Below are 19,449 nucleotides of genomic sequence, written 5' to 3'. Positions count from 1 at the left end.
GCTGCTGCCACTGATGGGCAGCTTCATCCTCATGTGCTAGACAAAGAATCCACCACTTGGGAACCAGCGAACCCCAGCCTGTGTCCAACCCAGGTACTGGTAATTGCCACAAGGCCAAAAAGCTCCACACTGAAGCAAGCCACTAAACCAATGGTATCACGTCACACTAGATGAACTTATGTAAAGATTAAAAAAAAAGAAAAATCCTTTAACTCAGGATTAATTACCTCATGCAATATAAAATTAATCCATATTTAATACTACAAGATATATGGGCTTAACAGGATCAACCAATCTGCTACGTTCAAAATAATTAATCCAACCCTCCTTTCTTACATAAGACAAATTCCCTGTAAAACACACAGGCCTAGTGAAGTCATCTTAAAAACATCCGTAAGCATCATTAAATTGGGGGGTTTTTGCTATTATTAATACGTAAATAAGCAATCCGGGGCAAGTGCATAAAGATTATCCCAACATATGAAGTTGAATACAATGTACATTTGTTTTATTTATGCCCTTCCAAAAATGGAAAAAACCCACAACAAAATCAAACCTGCACACACAAAATACTTCTGTGAAGTGTTCTTGTAGGCTTCAGACTGTGAAAGAATTCACACACACACAGCATGAGGAGTGCTTGGATATTGCCTTTGCATTTTCCTAATGCTACTGTGAAATCAAAAAAGAATCTTGCTCTGATAAGTAGTGATGAAGAAACTTCTCAGTTTAATAAAGAAATAAATAGGACAAAAGTAAAAATAGTCAAAAATTTAATACATGTGCTATAATTATAAATTATGGAAATAAAACTATCACAAGATGTGACTAAGCTGTAGGTAAAGAAAAGGTGCTATAACATCGTATGAACTGAAAAACTCAGACTCCGCCTCTCAAAAGAGAGACAATACTGAGATAAGTTTATACAGTGGAGGCCTCTTAAATACATAGCCCTGAATTTCTGTACAGTAATTTGTGATGCTGAAAAATCAGCCTTTACTTAAGTGACATATTAATTTCAAAGAGATTTTTATTGGAGGATTCATATGAACAAAGAAGCCTTTAGGTATTTTCCAAGTTCCAGATCTCCAATAAATTAAAATTTCAAAATGTTTGGGTTTTAATGTAGAAATGGACTAAAACTTTCTCTGCTAAAAACAAAGGCATCCCAAATGAAGCATCGTACTGTGACAACAGAACCCAAGCCATGTTCATTCAAAAGGAAAAGAAAAAACCTTATTATTTACTCTCTTTTCAGAAACATTAAGAAATCCTTGTATTTGTTAGTAAGGTATACCATTACTGCTTCTTGGGGGCATAAACATCATTATTTAGCTACCTGGCATTTGGGAAACTCATGTCCCTCTTTATTAGTGGTTAGGAGAATTACCAGCAGCAACAATATATCAAACTTCAAAAGGCTGGTTCAAGTGGAAATAGTTTTGTACTATGAACAATTATTCCAGGTTTTTCATTTAAGTGGGCTGCACTGTAAATTCTAAATTGCAACATAACATAGCCAGTTTATCATAGAAGACTTGTTTTTTTTAAGACAAAATTACAAAACACAATGATAGGTTAAATAAATAAAAAACATCAGTTAAAAAACACGCTCAATTTCTTCTGTGCATTTACGTACCAATATGAAAAATATTACTTTGATCTCTGCACATTTCACGGTTCAGTCTCCTGGATTTCACTAAAAATAATACTGACAACAAAATAAAGGAAAACATGATTTGTTGACAAATAAGTGCTTTGGAGCTATTAAAAAAAAAAAGCATACATCTGATTTGCAGTTCCCTTGCAGCAGAACATGATCCAATACATTAAAAATCAAACATTGGTAATAATGTTAATATATAAAATATTAGTTTAAAAACTATAGAATGACCTTCTCAGCAGAAATGGAGTGTATACATAGGGGTCTACGACATACAGCATATCTGAAGGCAAGTTCACAGAATGCTGAAAGGCTCACTGCACATTTTCTATAGCAAGGAAATATTGCAGCTTTAAAATAAGCTGCACAATACTCATCTCTATCTCTTTCACATGAAAGTGTGTAAAAAGCAAATCAGCAAATAAACTCTAAAATAGATTTATACCAAAATCCTCTTTTTTACATTGAGTTTACAGCTTCTATCCATTTGCCTGTACTATTTTTGGAATTTCCTTCAAGAACAGTCAAAGTTGCATTTTAGGGCCAGGAACAAATTCACGATATAACGTACTGGCAGACAGAACTTTTGCATACTGACAATATTGACTCCTTGTTGCTTTTTTTTTTTTTAAGGACAGTTCTTCTGGTGCAAGGTCAAATATCGATTCCTTTGACAAGAGATGCCTCCAGCGTAATGTTGAACTCCTGCAAGGTCTGCAGCACTCGAATCAAAGAATTCACAAGAGTATGATCCTTGATCAGTGCTATGTCTTCATACATCTGTGCTGTGATCGGGCAGTCTGCGAGCAGGGCAATCCAGTGGTGCAAAAGGTGGTCTCTGGCAAAGCGGCAATTTGCAGTTTGGAAATAAAAATAAAGCTAAGTTAATTTATCATGGTCAGTGACATGATTTTTATTCTTTGCCTTCTAAAAAGATCGATCATCTCCTCAGCATATTTGACTAAGGTTGGGAAAGAGGGAGTAACTGTCTGTGGAACTTGTTTAAGTAGGGAACATCCTTGAAAGATGCATTTCTAGGCTTTCTGCTCCTCGTATAAACAGATATGGTACCCTCTTACCCATCTCCTAAAATGAGCAGCTGAAGGGTGAGGAATCCACCCAGCCATTAACTGGAGAGGCCTTACTAATGGATGGTTTTCTATCTCTCCAACTTTCTTGCTGTACGAGAGGGAGGCTATTCACACCAGCCTACCACCTTTCTCTCAATTCAGAAGCTCAGCTCTTTGGGATACTCAGTTTGTACCTCATATTTCGCACACTTCACACGCCTAAGAACTCAGGGCATGATTCCTTTGATCCTTCTTTAGTTACACCCAAGAACTGCATAATAGTCAGACAGCACAATGCAGCAGTTGTGGGGCTTTATCTTACTCATACACATCATCTTTATAATTTTATTAAAACAGTAACAATAACAACAATAATAATTAAGTTTCTTTATACCTGGCTCCAAGACACACTAGCATCTGAAACTTGCCATCCTTCCCAATGTTTCTAGGAGTGTTGTTGATGGCTGTGACAAAGCGACAGAAATTCCTGGCCCTTGTCTGCCAGTTCTCTTCTGGGACCATTTCACTCTGCTCAAGGGTCTCATAGTACGTTTGTGCTTTTTCTTAAAAGAACAGTAGGAGATAATGAAGTTTCATCAGTGCATACAGCAGTCCTAAAATATCTGAAATATCGTTCTCCTGTGTTTGGAATAAAATAATTAGCCACTATGACCTTTGATTTTAGATGGTTGAATTTAGTACCACCTCCGTATAATGCTTTCCCCATAAAGCATGTTTACAAACCCATAGGGCTATCTGATGTCCACATTGGACCACTGGCAAATCAGCAAGACCGCATCTTGGAAGGAACATTTAAAGTTGAAAGGCCTAGATTCAAAGCTCATCCATGAATTTCCTGAAAGATTATATCTAGACATTGTTTTTTTCCTGTTAGATTCAGTCCTGTTTCCCCCACATGTAAAACTGAGATTCTGCTTTCTTCCTTGCGAACAGTGCTAAAGAGATTCTAGTACCTACAGAGTTTTGAGGCACTATAGTAAAATGATGCTATATCATCAAGACATGCCACTGAGATGTCTCCAAGAAGTATATTGTTCACATCAGCTGAGACACAATGTTAAAGTACACAGACGGATATATTTTGAAGACAGAAGCAGGCTCTCATATGTCTTCCTTCCACTTACCTAAAAAGTCCCAAATAAAAACATTTTTGAAGAGTCGCGGTGATTTAAATCCATGCTGAAACACTTGCTCAAGAGCTGAAACAAGTCCACTTTCTCCACACAGCAATAGCGTCAGACTGCCTCTCTGCCAAGCACACACAGAAAGCACCCACACTTATTACTTCACATTGCAAGCTTGGGACGCAAAAAGTGTCTCACGTTCCCAATACTAAAACCAGCTTTTAAATAAACAGATGTCCAAAGTGAGAGTCTAATGTCAAACAGTGGCTTCAGACAGGATGGCCTTGTTATTACAAGAACTGAGTATTCAAAAATTTGTTGACCTCTCCAAGAACAAGGCTAAATGAAGCACCCTCAGGGCCTCATCATCATCAAATCAAACCACAAAAAAGGCCAAGATAAAGATGATAAGCCCAATTTACCTATATTAACCACCCCTGTACAGAAAATTAAGAAAATATTTTCCTCTTTTACTAAGTATTAAAGATCACATGTCCACTATAGCAGGTGCCTCAGACTGCTTATCAACAAAACCAACATTTAATGCAAGTTTTAAATCTCTGAAAACCTCCAAATGCTTTTTTTAAATGATGATAAATTCTGTTTTGCAGAATGAGCGCCTGACCACTTGAGATTATTATATGTGATCATTAGGCAGAATTATACTGTACATGTATTTGCTGTGCTATACGGAACTTAGAAAAGACAAGAGCAGAAGGAACCTATCTGTAAAAAATTAATGACTTTAAAGATATCATACATCATATCTACACCACTCCAGCTGACAAGGGCTGGATTTGATGCTCTGACAGATGCATGCTTCTTATATTTGTTTCAGGAAATAACTGCTGTGTCAGTTATGAGGATTACATGCATAATGTAGAAGCGTACCACAGCCTCTGAGAGCATTTCTGCTTTGCTTGTGAGTGTGTGGTTGTTTGGGTGCGGGTCTTCTGTTTCTTTTCATTTCTGTTTAAAGTGGCCCATGGGCTTTCATGTTTTAAGTAACAAAGATAATGCAAAACAGGCATAAAAAAAAACCCTACTCAGTTACAAGAGGCAACACTCTTGACAGTGGTATAGGTAGAATCCTTGGTAGAATCTGACCAGTAACACAATTTGCAGTAACAATGTTAACGTGTAAGCTAACAGAATGCCTCAGCAAAACTGAGGTATCTGAGGATGTACCATTCCAACAGCATAGTCTTGGTATCTCATTTTTGCTCCACTTACTGAATTTTCAAACAGATGCCTGTTCGTTCAGTTTAGTTACTTCTGTTCTATCTCCTACAATGCTTATTAATAAGAGTTTAAGACAGGAGTGCCACTACACAGACAACAACTCCTCACCTCCTTCTCTGGCTTGTGGAAATGCTTGACAATACCATTGACAGCTTCACCAATAGCTTCTTGTATCTGACCAGTATTTAACTCTGCAAAATAGAAAAATACATGCAGTCACCCTGCAACAGCTTCAGAAATTGTATCTGTGCAAGAATGTATCTGTACGTAAGGTACAGATGCGAGACTCTTGCGAGACCCCACCTGGAGTACTGTGTCCAGTTATGGACTGGACAACCTCAGTATAAGAAGAATATGGAACTGTTGGAACGAGTCCAGAGGAGGCTACAAAGATGATCACAGGGCTAGAGCATCTCTGTTAAGAGGACAGGCTGACAGTTGGGGCTGTTCAGCCTGGAGAAGAGAAGGCTCCAGGAAGACCTTAAGTCTTATAGGCCTTCCAGTACCTGAAGGGGGCTACAAGAAAGCTGGGGAGGGACCTTTTACAAGGACAGTAGTGTAGGATGAGTGACATCCTGTAGTGGATCACTTCACTGTGAGGGTGACAGAGCACTGGAACACGCTGCCCGGACAGACTGTAGAATATTCTTCTCTGGAGACATTCAAAGCCTGACTGAACACACTATTGTGCAACCTACTCTAGGTGAACCTACTTTAGCAGGGGGGGTTGGACTGGTTAATCTCCAAACCCTACCCTTCTGTGATTCTGTGTTTCAACACAGAACGGCTTTATACACATTATGTGCATTTTCAGACCATGGTCTAAACCTAAGAAAAGGAGATGTGCTTTGATTAGGACAACCAAATCTGGGCATCCTGGAAATACTTCCTGTGATAGCTTCACTGTGAATCCAGTCATGCTTGGGAGCAAAGCAACCACCTGATTTATCAGGAATAAGGCAACCCCAGAGCAGCAATCTCAACAGAAAACTGAAGTCCACAAATAAAAAGCACTGGCAAGCTTTTTGATTCATGAAAGATGGACAGAGACAGGACAGCAAATTCCTACCTTCCTCCATAGCATTCAGTCCATAGATAAAAAACAAGAATACAGAAAATTCCACTAGGGCAGCTAAGCATTGGACCAGGAGTCCAAAGACATCTTCCTTCCATCCTTAGAAACTTTGAAAAGTTGCTCAAGACTCTAACTCCAAAACTAGCTGGACTTAAAGCAGCTAAGCAAGCAAGTAAGTCAGTAACTTTGGGCTAAGTTTCATGGGCCCACTCCAAGCTACAGTTCTAAAACACAAGACAACCTAAATTTCTGTTTGCAAGCAGCTCTCCTCAGGCAATGATGCAGAACAGTACAAGACAAGACACCCCTCAGCACTCACTTGGCTTATTGTTTGGTGATATAGTGACAAATCTTCTGATCATGCTTGGCGACTGCTGCAAAGGAGGCGTTCGGCACTGCCGCTCATCAACCTCAGTGTGGGAAGTCAACAACTCTCCCACCAGGATCCTCTCTAAGCTGCCATCATCCATGCCCTTTCCAAGCCACCTTCCACAGGGAAACCTACAAACATAAACGATATATTTGGATCAAGTTCTTCAACCCAGATTAAACTTCACACCAAAGACTTCCAACAGCAGAAGCAAGAAACCCAAATTCTGCTACTACAGTTATTAGAAATACTTCACCCATCTAGCAACAAGTCTTGGCTTTTGCCAGCAGAGGGAGCAAAAGTAAAACAACTTCTCTGTTCCACTTTTGTGCTAAATGTCATCCTAGATCTGCAAAGCAAACAGTGGCATATTTTGTCTGGTGTTCTATAAGTAGCACATGATTTAAAGGCTGCAGAGGAAATAGATGTAGAAGGGGAAGCTCCACTACACACTATACATGGGTGAGGAAATACACCTATGCTTTCACTGAATACGATGCATAGCAGCAACAAAAAAAAACCCCAAACATACTTAAGTGTCCAAACACCAATACATCTCTTGAAATTGGGATATTAAATCAGACACTAGAAACCACACGTGCTCACTTGCTCATTATCACTTTCTATGAACCAAAGTTGATGTCAGTTTAATCGGGTTAATCAGAAAACTGAACAGCATCCAAAACCAGAATTTTGCTTCTTCACTTAATTACAAACAAACTGCAATGGAGAACTAAGTGGGCTTACCTGCCTATTTGTCATCGATACAAGCCTGACAGTTTCTCTAAACTACAGGCAGTGCATCGAACTATGTTGTACCTAACACAAATTTAATTCTTACTGTAAATCTCGTTCCTTTACTTTCACTATACAAACAAAGGTTTCCAATTTATAAGTCCTTGCCTTTCAGCTTACGTCCAAAAGTCCCTCTGTAACATCTAGAGGGCTCAGCCTTATTATAATAAACCACCCATATTTGTAAGCATCAAGCTCTAAGTTGCTATTTCCTCCTCGGGCTCAAGGGAGATTATTTTTAAGATGCATGACAGTCAACTCATCTTCTCTACCAATGTTTTGAGGCTAGGTGTGAGCATCTGCAAACTGAAAATTGTGTTTAATTTTTTAAGAATCACAACTTGTTTAATGCCAGAAGCCAAACGACCTTCCTATACCTCCAGGTATCAGCAACTGTAGACACAGAGTCCTAGGAGATAAGACCTTTCTTATCAAACAAGCCCTACTACACCAGCTCCCTGCAGGAATTCTACTTACCCAACATGAAATGTCAGGATGATACTTACTTGTAAGTATGCCCTGTTATTTCATTTCTGACCATAACATATTCTACTAGCCACTTGGCATACAGCCCTGAATTATCATGTCCTATTTGCACTGTGGTCAGTTTTCCCAGGTTCTGGCACTGCAAATAAAACAAAGAGTTTATCAGAGTAAACTGGAAGAGAACAGCATGCAGGAGGAGCAAACTACTAGAGAACATGCTCAGACAGGGAATCAAAAATGTGGTTCTCTAACTGCATAACTGATTCTGGGCTTTTTAAGGGTAGGTTACTTTGGTTTTGTTAATTACTATTATGACCAGCAGAGAGAACAACAGTTGAGTGAGATTTGTCAATTAAATTTTACCCAATGCACACACACAAAAATCAGAGCAAAATCACTTCTTTGTTTCAAATAGAAGAGGATATGACACTTCCCACCATTACAGCATAAAGTTGGAATATAAAGACAGTCTTGTCCATCCTTTCACTAGGGATTTGCCAGTCATTTTGCTCTGCACGTTATTAAATAAAAATTAAGTTAGCCATGTACAGGCACAGGAACTATTTGTGACTAACCACACAGACCAAAGACATGAACTGCATAGCAAGATGGTACAGCAAGACGAAAATTTAAATCTGAACAAACAGAACATACAATGCATTTTTTGTATCAAGCAATACAAACCTCAAAAGTCATTTCTAATATATTCCTGGGAATCTGCAGGACTCCTGTTTCACCCAGTTCTCCCGAGATACAGATCCAAGGATTGGCTGTAAACATTGAGCCACCAAGTTTCTTGCTAGGAACAATCAATATATGGTACGGTATCACTGCAAACACAAGAAGAAATAACAATTCAAAAACAAAGAAGGATAATTATGAAACCTCTTTAATGAAGAGGAAAAAGTAAGTCATAAAATACTGCACTACCAAGAAATGCTAAAACAACATCAGAGCTGCTATTTAATCATACTAACACTTGCACCCTATGTGCTGATTGACAATCCAAAAGCGTACACATAGCAGTCATTAAGAAACAGAGCTGACAGTAAAACGATGTCAAATGAAAAAAGAAGAATGCATGGAATAGTGCCTTCATACATGTATAATAATTTTTCATTAACCAGCTTCAAAACATGTCACGAAGATGGTTACTTATCTCCAGCTCAGTGACAAGGAAGTAAAGACAAAATATTCAGGTATCCAAGACTACTTTGTGGCTCAGCATGTAACTCAACGTTCAACTCCTAACTGCCTGGTCTTCCTTGTTCATGCACACACATTACACAACTAACACCAATGCCCACTCAAATACTAACCAAAGCCTTTGTTTGCAGAGCTTGCTTGCAGCAGCTTTCCCTACTGTGGCTGAACAAATTCAGTGAAAATATATTATAACGCTCTCAGTTTCACTGTTAAAGACTTCTTGATTTTATAAAGAACAAAACATTTTTCTCCTCTAACCAGCACCATGCACACACTCAGACTTCTTCTGGTCCCCTGGTTTACCAGTGACTAATTCAGCATAGCATCATCTGAGTTACAGCCCCTTCTCTGACCCAAGAGGCATGTGCTCCACAGGAAAAGCAAGTGCTCTTCAATCACCTAGCATTTCATGGACAGCCCTCTATAATCAAACTTTCATAACAAAAATCTAATTATCTGAATGGTCATTGTGTTTCTTTGTGATCTGCCCTTCTTTTATAGTGCATAAATGGATTGCAGTTAGAGCTTTTCAGCTGAGGTGTTTCATATATTTCTCCCTCAACATCTCCTCAGCTGTCAGCGACCTCAAGAAAGCATTTGGTGGTTGGATTTTCTTTAAAGCCTGGTGCTCACATCATTTAAAAATGAACTAAAATGCCTCCCTTATTATTTTCCATGCTGATAGCCTTAAAGTATGCAACAATTTAACTGCATCCAGCAGACCAGATTTCAGCATTGTCCAGAATTTGCCCAAAAGACCCAAAACTATTTTGCTTAGACATCTGCTCGCTTTGCCTTTCATAGACACAAGTGTGGACCACCATGTACCATCAAGAGCGGCTCCAACAGGGGGCCAGAGGGGTCCCTTCACACAAGCCATGCTAAAGTCTTTCCTTATTCTGCCTTACTAACAAGGTCCTGTGGCAGCAGGCACACAAATGCAGGAGAAGTCTGTAATACATTTAAGCATCAGCAACAACAGGTTAAAAGTTTCTCTAGGGCATTTTTTTTTTAAAGGGAGGGGTGCAAGGGGGGGAAGTATTTCAACGTGTTGCAAAGTTTGAATGTAGCCCTCAATGGCCATTGCATTGTTATCCCAAACTCAGAGACAGGCATGCAGCAAAGTAGGCTGAGCACAAGAAGGGGAAAGTTTTTTTTGTTTTCTTTTTAATTCTTAGCACACGTTAAATTAACATTTTTAACTTAATAACTAGCAATCCATATCATTCTTGTTTTTCATGATGAAAACAAGCCTACCACAAAATTTTCTGTTGAGAACTCTCCCCCAGTTGAAAGGACAAAAGCTGCCCATGATTTTACCCATTTAGAAACAGAAGCCTCCAAGGCCAGAGAGAGACACTACTACCCACCAGGAAGGATCACAGAAACAGTGATACAGCATGCACAGATGGATACCAGGAAGGGAGCAGAACAGTTACATTAAGGCCTGTTGCTCAGAGCTGTTTAGAATTTTGGACAGACTCAACCAAATCTGGAAATCAGAGTTCCAGCGAAAGCAAATACTTACAGATTGTTGTGAAAACATTGGTAAAGCAAAAGTAATCAACAGCATTGAATGACAGGAGATGATATAAAAATTGTTCTTTCTCATCATCACAGCGAAGGAATGCATAACGCTTGTAGAGTTTTCTGACAAAGCAAAACAAATAATCTGTCATAGCAACAAGATGCTTTCAGTGAAGTGTTTTCTATTACGCATATTTATTAGGTAAACTATGAAGAATATGCAAGCGATTACAAATGACAAGTGATACTGGTAGAGCCAACAGTATTTAATGTGCCAAGATATGTTGACACGGCAAGTCTGAAGTCTCCCAAGTGTACCAGTCCAATAGTTCAGACTATTTTCCACTCCTCAAAAACAAGTTCTGATGTGGTCTAAGGGTCTTCTACCCCAAAACTCCCCTAAAGATGGGAAAAAGATTTTTGTACTCTATTGAAAAACTTCTCTGACTTCTTATGGCTACACAAAATGATAGACCTGAAGTAAAGAGAGTCTTCACAAGTTACCTCCGAGCAAATGCTGCTGTTGTAGAGTCATCCAGCACGTAAGGCAGTTAACAAGACTGTTTTCAAAGAACGCTAGGGCAAACACTGGGGCTGTCTGCTTATATTAGTTTATAGGTGATAACTCAGAGCCTACAACACATTAAGCTAAGGAACAGCTTCAGTGATGACAGTACTCAGATCCTGACATAACCAAAGCCATAAGCATGCAAAAGTGGCCTGAAGTCCCACTCTTCTTTTTACTGGGTCACAAACTCTTTGCTAGGACTGCAACTCCACACAGAACTGCAACTTCTTTGAAGTGGAAACATCAAAAGATGTAGCTCAGAAACCCTCTCTTACTACTGCAGACACTAAGTCCCACGCAGAAGAACGCACAGTAAATGGAAACAATCTTATATACTTATTGAAATTACCCAAATACACTAGAGAATTTAACAATATCAGCCTTGCGCAACTGAGAAACCTTGAAAAGAATTGACAACTTCAGCCTTTTCAGGTGCAAATTTTGACAGGAAAATACTCTTTAAAGCTAATCACTTGTACACAGCAATCACTGTTACTTTTGTTAATTAAGCAACCAATAAATAATGCCAGTGTTGGTAAATAATCATAAAGAGCCTGCCAAGATGTATCAAAATCCAGTTGCTGCTAGAGGAATATTCAAAACATCACAAATGCATGAATTAGGTAATAGAAAAGCTGACGTAGCCAACAACAGGTTGCTCCTGCCAGGCGGACAGCTTGACAATTCCCCTCAATTTCAGGTATCAATTATAAAAAAGAGTCAGCAAGGGACACACAAGCCAGAAACTTGCAAAGCATCAATGATCATTAACACATACACATTCTTACCTACATAAACATAACACTAGAGATTGACAGGAAATGGTCAATGGAAATAAAGATACTAAGCCTTCAATCTACGTAAGCTGCCTGTAGCCACAAGAGTAGTAAACCCACAAGGGTCTCATGGCTGACTGTGTCCATGTTTCACTTGGACAGTCTGAACCACATGTTTAGATAGCCTGTTCCTAAGGGTTTATGCTGTCCTGCCTTTTCAAAGTGTAAGATTTCTCAGTTTGCTTGTGCACGTAAAGCTCTTGGGCTTTATGATTTCCTTCTGTTGCCTAACTCTTGCCTCTCTACAAACTAGAAAGAAACCAAACACACCTCAATGTTCTTCTATTTTTTTAGGAAATGCCAAGTGAAGAAAATGGATTAATTAAAATATCTAACAGTCGCTTCAGAAAAGAACATCACATAATCACACGAACTGCAAAATGGCAGAAGTTAGACAACTACTTTTAGTACCTCACTGAACTTGGCACCACATCCTCTAAAAACAACAAATGGAGCACACTTGAAATCCACACTGCCTAGAACACCTTTCTTTAAGTAGGATATCTAAATATGCAGCACAAGGCAAACAAGCTTATAACGGAACTATGTTATTCTTATGCAAGCTGCTCCTTTGCTCGTCACTTTATTTTAAACATAGTTTTGCTGTTGTCTCACTCCATTCTAGACAATCAAAATCTGCCCAATAGGTGAACAGTGCACAGATTTGCATACAGGGTTCTAAACTGCAATTGCTCAAACACACAAACAATCCAAGGATAACAAAATATCCCACAGTTACAGAAAGGGGGCTACGATAAAAAGCTTGATTAAGCAAAGAAGTAGCTTTTGGATTTATGCCCCATTTCATTTAATCTCTAGTAATTTTTGAACATTTCACCTCAGAGTCGCAGATGGTTGTATGCTGACAGAACTGATTCTGTATGTGAAGAACCCCAGCACTGAATCATAATTCCCAAATAGCTCATACACTGATACAGAGACACACTTGGAAGGCTAGTTTGTGCTATTCCTTTTGCACGCTGCCGAGTAGATGGAAGAACAGGCCCTCCTGGGTTTTTGAGGTCAAACAACTGAACACGCTTAATTTTTAAAAGCTTTGCCCAAGATAAACCATCTTACTTGGTGAGTTCATGATCTGACAGCAGCTGTTTTAGATGCCTAGAGAGCAACTTCTTTTCCATAGAGAGACGAACCCAGGCTCTGGCCTTGCCAACATCCGTTTTGATCTCACTAATGTTCTGGATATGTCTGAAAAGAAAAAAAGAAAAACAAAATACACTGCCCAGAATTCACAAAGCATGCCAGTTCTTTTGAACCAAACCAGACTGAAGAAAGAATTTTGCCAAGAATGCAAAATACCAGCCAAACTACTGGAAAGAGAGGCATGACCACCTTAATATTCAGCAGTATATAAATTCCTTCCATATCTAGCTGAAAAAGAATAAGAGCCCGAAAAGGAAATATCTGCAATGCAGTGCCCTATTTACAAAATTCTAAACCAGGCCCACTGCTTCACATGATTTAAGAATCATTCTGGACCTTATCACTGCAATATTTATGGCTGAGTGCTTCAGAAAATTAAATACTCTCTTTGCATGCTCGGTAGTAACTTTCCTTGCATACAAGACACAAGGGATGTATTTTGAAAGGACAAGAATGTCCCTTGAAAACCCTCAATTGGTAAGGAAAAATGAGGAAAGAATAATCCTTTCAAAATTAATTTAGAAGTTCTGCATATTCTTTTCTGATATACTGAAAAGGGGGCATTGAGCAAAAATATAGTTTTATTCATATTACAGTACTCAACTCAATCTTTAGATCAAGCAAGTTCTTTAAACTGCTTTCTTCACTAAGAAGCAAGAATGAGCTCAGAGCTACACAACCAACTTGGCAATGACTGGGAAAATACACACGCTACACCCACATCTCTTCAGAAATAAAACAATACAGAACACTTACACAAAATAACTGTGTCATAGTATTTCTGTAAGTTAGTAGTTGTGACAACACAAAAGCTGCTCAGTATGAAACGTTTTTGTAAAGGTCAAGGAAAAGGTTGCATTATATACACTTTGAAACAGTTCAGCAGGTTCCTTCCCCACATTCCCCTCCTGATACACAAAACACAGACTTTTCTCTCTGTACACACAAAGAAGTATGCAAGCCTCATGGGTTTTCTGTGTTGGCTTTAACAGTTTAAACTCACCTCATATCCTGGATAAGAGAGATTCTAAGAGGTGACATGACTGGACTGGTATCAGATTTTCTCCTTTCTGAATCAAGAAGTATTCCTAGATTCATTAGAACAGAATTTCTTGTTAGTAGAAATCTATTGCAAGATTTTAAAATCAATATAAAAGGGAAGGTGGATTAACACCAACTTGCACTTTCCTGTTATTGGTGACTCACTCCTTTTAGAAGATATTGTGGCATATTTACACTTCAAATGACATGAAAATCTAATATGCTACACAGATGGTTATGCAGATCAGCACACACTGAGCTAAAATTGGTAAGACATCAAATGGCTTAAGACATATACTAATCAAGTATTATTTTCTAAAGACTACCCTATTTTCTTCCTCTGTAGTAAAACTGACTGGCACTGTTGACACCAGAAAACAGTATTCAATATGTTTTCACTGAGTACACCACACATCACATGCTTGAATAATCTATCACTTCTCACACTCCCGTAACACCACTACATCATAAGATACAACATTTTGGGTTTTTTAAGCAACTTAAATTATTATTATTACTCTTATCTTTTGAATTCTACACTGGAATCAAGTTGTATATTAAATACAGTCCCTGCCTTCAATCACAAGTTTGAGAGCATAAAACTGATTGTTATTTCAGTCTGGTACATAAAACTACTATGGATGAAGTGACACTCAGGAGAACTTAATACTTTACAGAACTGTAGGTTTAATTGCTTATAGTACCTTGTGCAGCTCTTTGCCTACAGCAACTTTAAAAATAAAACTAAAAACTAAAATAAGTCACCCACCACCTCCCCCAAATCCACTGTTCTCTCCAAAGTTTTAACCTATGTCCCCATCTGACACAAGTGTTTAAAAAAAATACATTATTAACCTTAGAAACAGAATAGCAGTGGATCTTGCATATAATATTACTTTTACTGCAACACTCGATAGAACAAAAATTAAAATACATTTCTTCAGTGGTTTTTGTATTTTTTAAAATGTCTTTCTTTTTAAACAATAAGCTTACAAACCAGCTTTTTCAAGAGAGAATGTAAAACTTCAGGATGTAGAGCACAATTTTATATGCTTATACTTGTTTTCCACCCCCATCCGTAAGATAATATGCCTTGCCAGTCACACAGTGACTGTGTTATATGGAGGATGGTGTATCGGAGCAAGGAGTCTTAAAGACTTTCTTTGAAACATCTGATGTTTCAGGTATCCGACTACTGCAGTACTTGGATACCAGACCCAAATAAGTGTGCCCGACACAATTTCTTTTTCACACAATATATAGAAACAATGCACCAGGCCCATATTAATTCTGCAGCAGATAGAATATTTTACTCAGTTATATTGAGTGAAAGGTATTTCCAAGGAAACAATCTCTGCACAATGCAAATCAGCAGGCAGCTCTTACTCACAGTTTTTTTATAATAATCTTCCAGTGAAAGTCAATCTTACCTGAGGTACTGAAGCTGCCTGATGCAGCTTTTCTCTGTCGGTTTTCTAGGTAGTGTAACAGATGAGACCACAAAGCAGATTTTCCCTAAAATTTTTTAAAAATGCTAGTTAAAGATATCATTATCAGCTTAATTAAAAAAAAAAAAAAGTTTAAATCCTCATTGAAAGTATCAACCATACCAAAAACTTGCTTTAAGTATGTTTCTCCCTATAAAGTCATCGATAAAAAACAAAATGAGACAAGTTGGAGGTGCTCATGAGCTGTAAGGAGGCTGAGAAAGAAAAGCAAGAGTCAGACTACTGGGATCTAATGATTCTGCTAACAGGAAAAAGTCAATTGAACTTCCATTTCTTATAGCTTATTAACACAACAAGAAAACATTTAAAGGCTTGAAAAACACTACATGCAAGTGGAGTTGTAAGTCTGAGGCTGTAACCTGCACAACGTGTCTTTCCCTCCAGCAGTGAAATGACAAGCAATACAGAGCCAACCTGAGTAAATCATCTTAGACCCAAAGTCTTGTTACTTTCAGGGTAATTTAGGGCTGTAAGCGTACGCTGTCAATGTTTATAACTTGAAAAGGTTTCCCTCAATTTCATTAAGCAAAGGACTTGGATAATCAAACAAAACATGAAAAAACAACCCAAAACAAAAGTAGGACAATGAACATTTATCAGCAAGGATACTAGCTCCACGTGTTATAAAAACAAATTAAAAGTTAAAATTTGGTATGTGGTATTTAGGCCAAGATAAATCTGTCAAATTACGTCAAAAGGTGCACCTTGCTCATTACATTGCTTTCTTAAACCTCTGGTGACTTACAGCAGAGTGTTAGGAAATCTTTTGCTGGCAAACTAAAAAGATTGTTGGATTCATACTGAAACACTCTGCATGACAAATAAAAACCTTGTAAAGCCACAAAAAGGCAGCAGTAATTGAACAAGGGCTTTTCAGTGCATTAACTGGAATTACTTACAGAGGAAATTAATTAGCATTATTTATTATCTTCCTAAATGATTACATTAACTTGAAATAGTTAAAGATTTGGCAATTCTGCATTTCAGAACAGCAGTCCTAATAAAGCCATATTTTTATTTACAACTTTGTTATGAAAGAATCTATGACTCTAAAGCAAGAATTGCCAATTCAGCACTATCAATGTCATCTCAAATCATTTAAGTGCCTTCCTGCAGGTGCAGTAATTATGATTCAACTCTGAAGTACCTTTTTTAAAAAAAACAAACTATCTTTAAAAGTCTCTAAACATTTGGATCCTACAGCTCACTACCGCTGACATGAGGAACTAACAACCATGAGGGATGGTTCCAGAAGCAGCATCCCTCCAGAAGTTAAAGCCTAGAGTGTCCATAACATCTGTGTTGAGAGAAATCTACAGAAAACATACATTCAGTGGTGAAGCTATAAACAAAAAAAAAAAAAATCCAGGGAAGCTCAATGCCTCCCCTATGAGTACCTGACAGATCCAACACAGAAAGCCAAAATAACAAGTCTTCATAAAAACATAAAAAGAGAGAATGAAAAACATCAATCGCGGAATAGTCAGATCCCAACTGGCATTTCCCTCAATAAACACAAACATGCGCACACAGTCTGGCACTCAGCAACTAGCTGCCACGGCAAGAAGTACAACTTATCACACAAAGCAGCAAACTATCCTGCAGCAAATAGACGTTAACAATCATGATGGATGTAAGAGTTCATGCAGTATTTATCTGCCCGCTTCCTATAACATCATGTTACTCTCCTTTGACTTCACCAAATAGCAATGATGATGCAAGCTCTATCTATAAGGAAAAGGGAGCCAGTCTAAGGGAAGCAGTGATACAGCAAGGGCAAGGGAATAACCAAGGCCTTCCAAAAGCACACGCTACATTAGACCCTACATCTGACAACTCTCCTGCATTGCTCTGGGGAAAGGAAGATGAGGATTCACTTTGCACGTGGAAAAAAATCAGCAGGTAGCTAATGTAGGACTATCAAGGTTCATCAGCAGGGAAAAGGTAAAAGCAGGGACTGGTGAAAGGAAAGTCATCCTCATTACTATGGTCAATTGAGAAAGAAGAGTCTTCCTTGGCATATTACTGAAAATTAAAATCAATGTATAAGCCAGCAGGATTTTGCATATTTAATAAAGGCCAGAGCACACAGAGACCTGATGGTATCTTTTTTCGTTTGTTTAAACTGTGAATCATAATACAAGACGCACTGCGCTTCCTCCATCAGGCCTCTATTATATTCCACCACTCTTATTTATTCCACCATTCAGCACTGTTTGCCAACATCTGCAATCAATCCAAAGCATTAACCTTATGTAGGGTTGGCCGTCTGGTGGTCTGAAAGGCCCAAATCTGAGTTGAAGCAGAGTATACTGATGCTCTGTCTTCTAAGATGAAAGCAGTACCGCTTCTATCCTAAGTGATATACAAGAGGGAAGGGAGAGAATCACATGATAAATCTTCACATAGAGAACTGCTAGATAGTTTGAAGGAGATCAGATTTAAACACTGGTGCTTGGGTGCTGGGAACAGAGATATTGAATTACAGTTGTCTGGATAACGTATATTTATTCGGCACATTCTCCTAAAAAAAAGTTATAACCTGTCCTTGCTATACTTTCGTACAAAGGAGGAGGAAAGAATAAAGAATTTCCAAACCCCATCTAGTCCCACAAGCGATTCCAAACAGAAAAGCATGATAATTATTAATGTCATAAGAACACCACCACTGCTAATCAGTGTTCCTACAAATGCCACATAACTATCCCTACACCATTCAGGAAGAACAAAATTAGCAAGGGGTGTACTCTTAAAAACTAAATTATTCTTCATGAAAATAAACTCCCCACGCCATATCCCACTGACAGCACCTTTAGCATATGCTGCCTTCAATAACAGAAGCATTAAGAACACAGAAATAGTTTTATTTACTATCCCATTAAAAAACCACCAAAACCCACAAACCAAAACAAACAAACCAACAAAGAAACAACACACATTAAACAAATTTTCCAAGAAATTATCTGTGGAACACATCTACACGTGCACTCGCACACACCCCAAAGCAAAAAGTGGAGACAGACAAGGAGGCAGTAACTGACATGAAAAAAGGCTGGGGAGTGACAGAAGTATTCTAACATCCATATACACATAAAAGGTATCCTCTGAAAGCAGAGGAGGGAATAGCATAAAATGACTTTAGGAGAGTGCGCTCTGTGATATACAGGAATATTTGTCCTCACCTGTTTGACTTGCAGACCGTGGCTCCATATCCTTTCTAAGAGGTCACACAGACTGGCTATCAGAGTATTCTCTTCTACACCTGTGATATTCACTTCACCATGACCTAGCTCCACAGCTTCTCGACCCATTTTTTCCACCAACATCCTCTTGGTCTCAAAAAGGACAAAGCAAAAGACAGTTAGTTCTTTCTGCAGGAACTTCCAAGACCACTTACTCTTTCTAAGAAATCAACAAGCACATGACAGCAAAGATGCGGCAGAATAGCTGGTTGAATGTAGTATTTTTGAAGCTAGTACAAGACGGCATTTCTCTTATCCCTGTTTTTCACACTACAGCAAAACCAGCATTCTTTACTTTACAGACTCTTCCCTCTATCTAAGAAGGGGCTTGCAAATGGGTACACAAGTCTCCACAGAATGACCCTAACAAAGATAACAGCAGGCCACACATTGACAAGCTAAACACCAAACAGCGGGGCCCTTCGAGGCAGGCTTGGGTGTTTCTGAGAGCTGGACTAGGAGCAGTATGCTATGTGCACTTCCTTCCAGGGAAAGTGAACGTGCTTCCATG

General features: G+C 38.5%; 1 protein-coding gene across 7 annotated transcripts in view; it reads right to left on the bottom strand.

Annotated features, from left to right (window-relative positions):
- Positions 1 to 706: 706 nt before the first annotated feature.
- Positions 707 to 19,449, bottom strand: part of DENND5A (DENN domain containing 5A) — a 66,650-nt gene continuing 47,907 nt past the window's right edge. For 3 of the 7 annotated variants that reach the window (XM_069857620.1, XM_069857624.1, XM_069857622.1), the window contains 13 exons: positions 18,879 to 19,031; positions 17,947 to 18,051; positions 15,619 to 15,703; positions 14,151 to 14,235; positions 13,064 to 13,192; positions 10,581 to 10,702; positions 8,531 to 8,676; positions 7,867 to 7,985; positions 6,515 to 6,696; positions 5,229 to 5,311; positions 3,879 to 4,002; positions 3,128 to 3,296; positions 707 to 2,501 (listed from right to left, as the gene is read on the bottom strand). In XM_069857620.1, the coding sequence (XP_069713721.1) occupies positions 2,318 to 2,501; positions 3,128 to 3,296; positions 3,879 to 4,002; positions 5,229 to 5,311; positions 6,515 to 6,696; positions 7,867 to 7,985; positions 8,531 to 8,676; positions 10,581 to 10,702; positions 13,064 to 13,192; positions 14,151 to 14,235; positions 15,619 to 15,703; positions 17,947 to 18,051; positions 18,879 to 19,031 (1,686 nt within the window). In that variant the 3' untranslated portion in view covers positions 707 to 2,317. The remainder of the gene's footprint in view (positions 2,502 to 3,127; positions 3,297 to 3,878; positions 4,003 to 5,228; positions 5,312 to 6,514; positions 6,697 to 7,866; positions 7,986 to 8,530; positions 8,677 to 10,580; positions 10,703 to 13,063; positions 13,193 to 14,150; positions 14,236 to 15,618; positions 15,704 to 17,946; positions 18,052 to 18,878; positions 19,032 to 19,449) is intronic. The other 4 variants (XM_069857623.1, XM_069857625.1, XM_069857626.1 and 1 more) reach the window with 2 other exon arrangements.

Source organism: Phaenicophaeus curvirostris, chromosome 5, assembly GCF_032191515.1.
Source record: "Phaenicophaeus curvirostris isolate KB17595 chromosome 5, BPBGC_Pcur_1.0, whole genome shotgun sequence".
NCBI lineage: Eukaryota > Metazoa > Chordata > Aves > Cuculiformes > Cuculidae > Phaenicophaeus > Phaenicophaeus curvirostris.
This window is presented reverse-complemented; position numbering and strand designations above follow the sequence as displayed.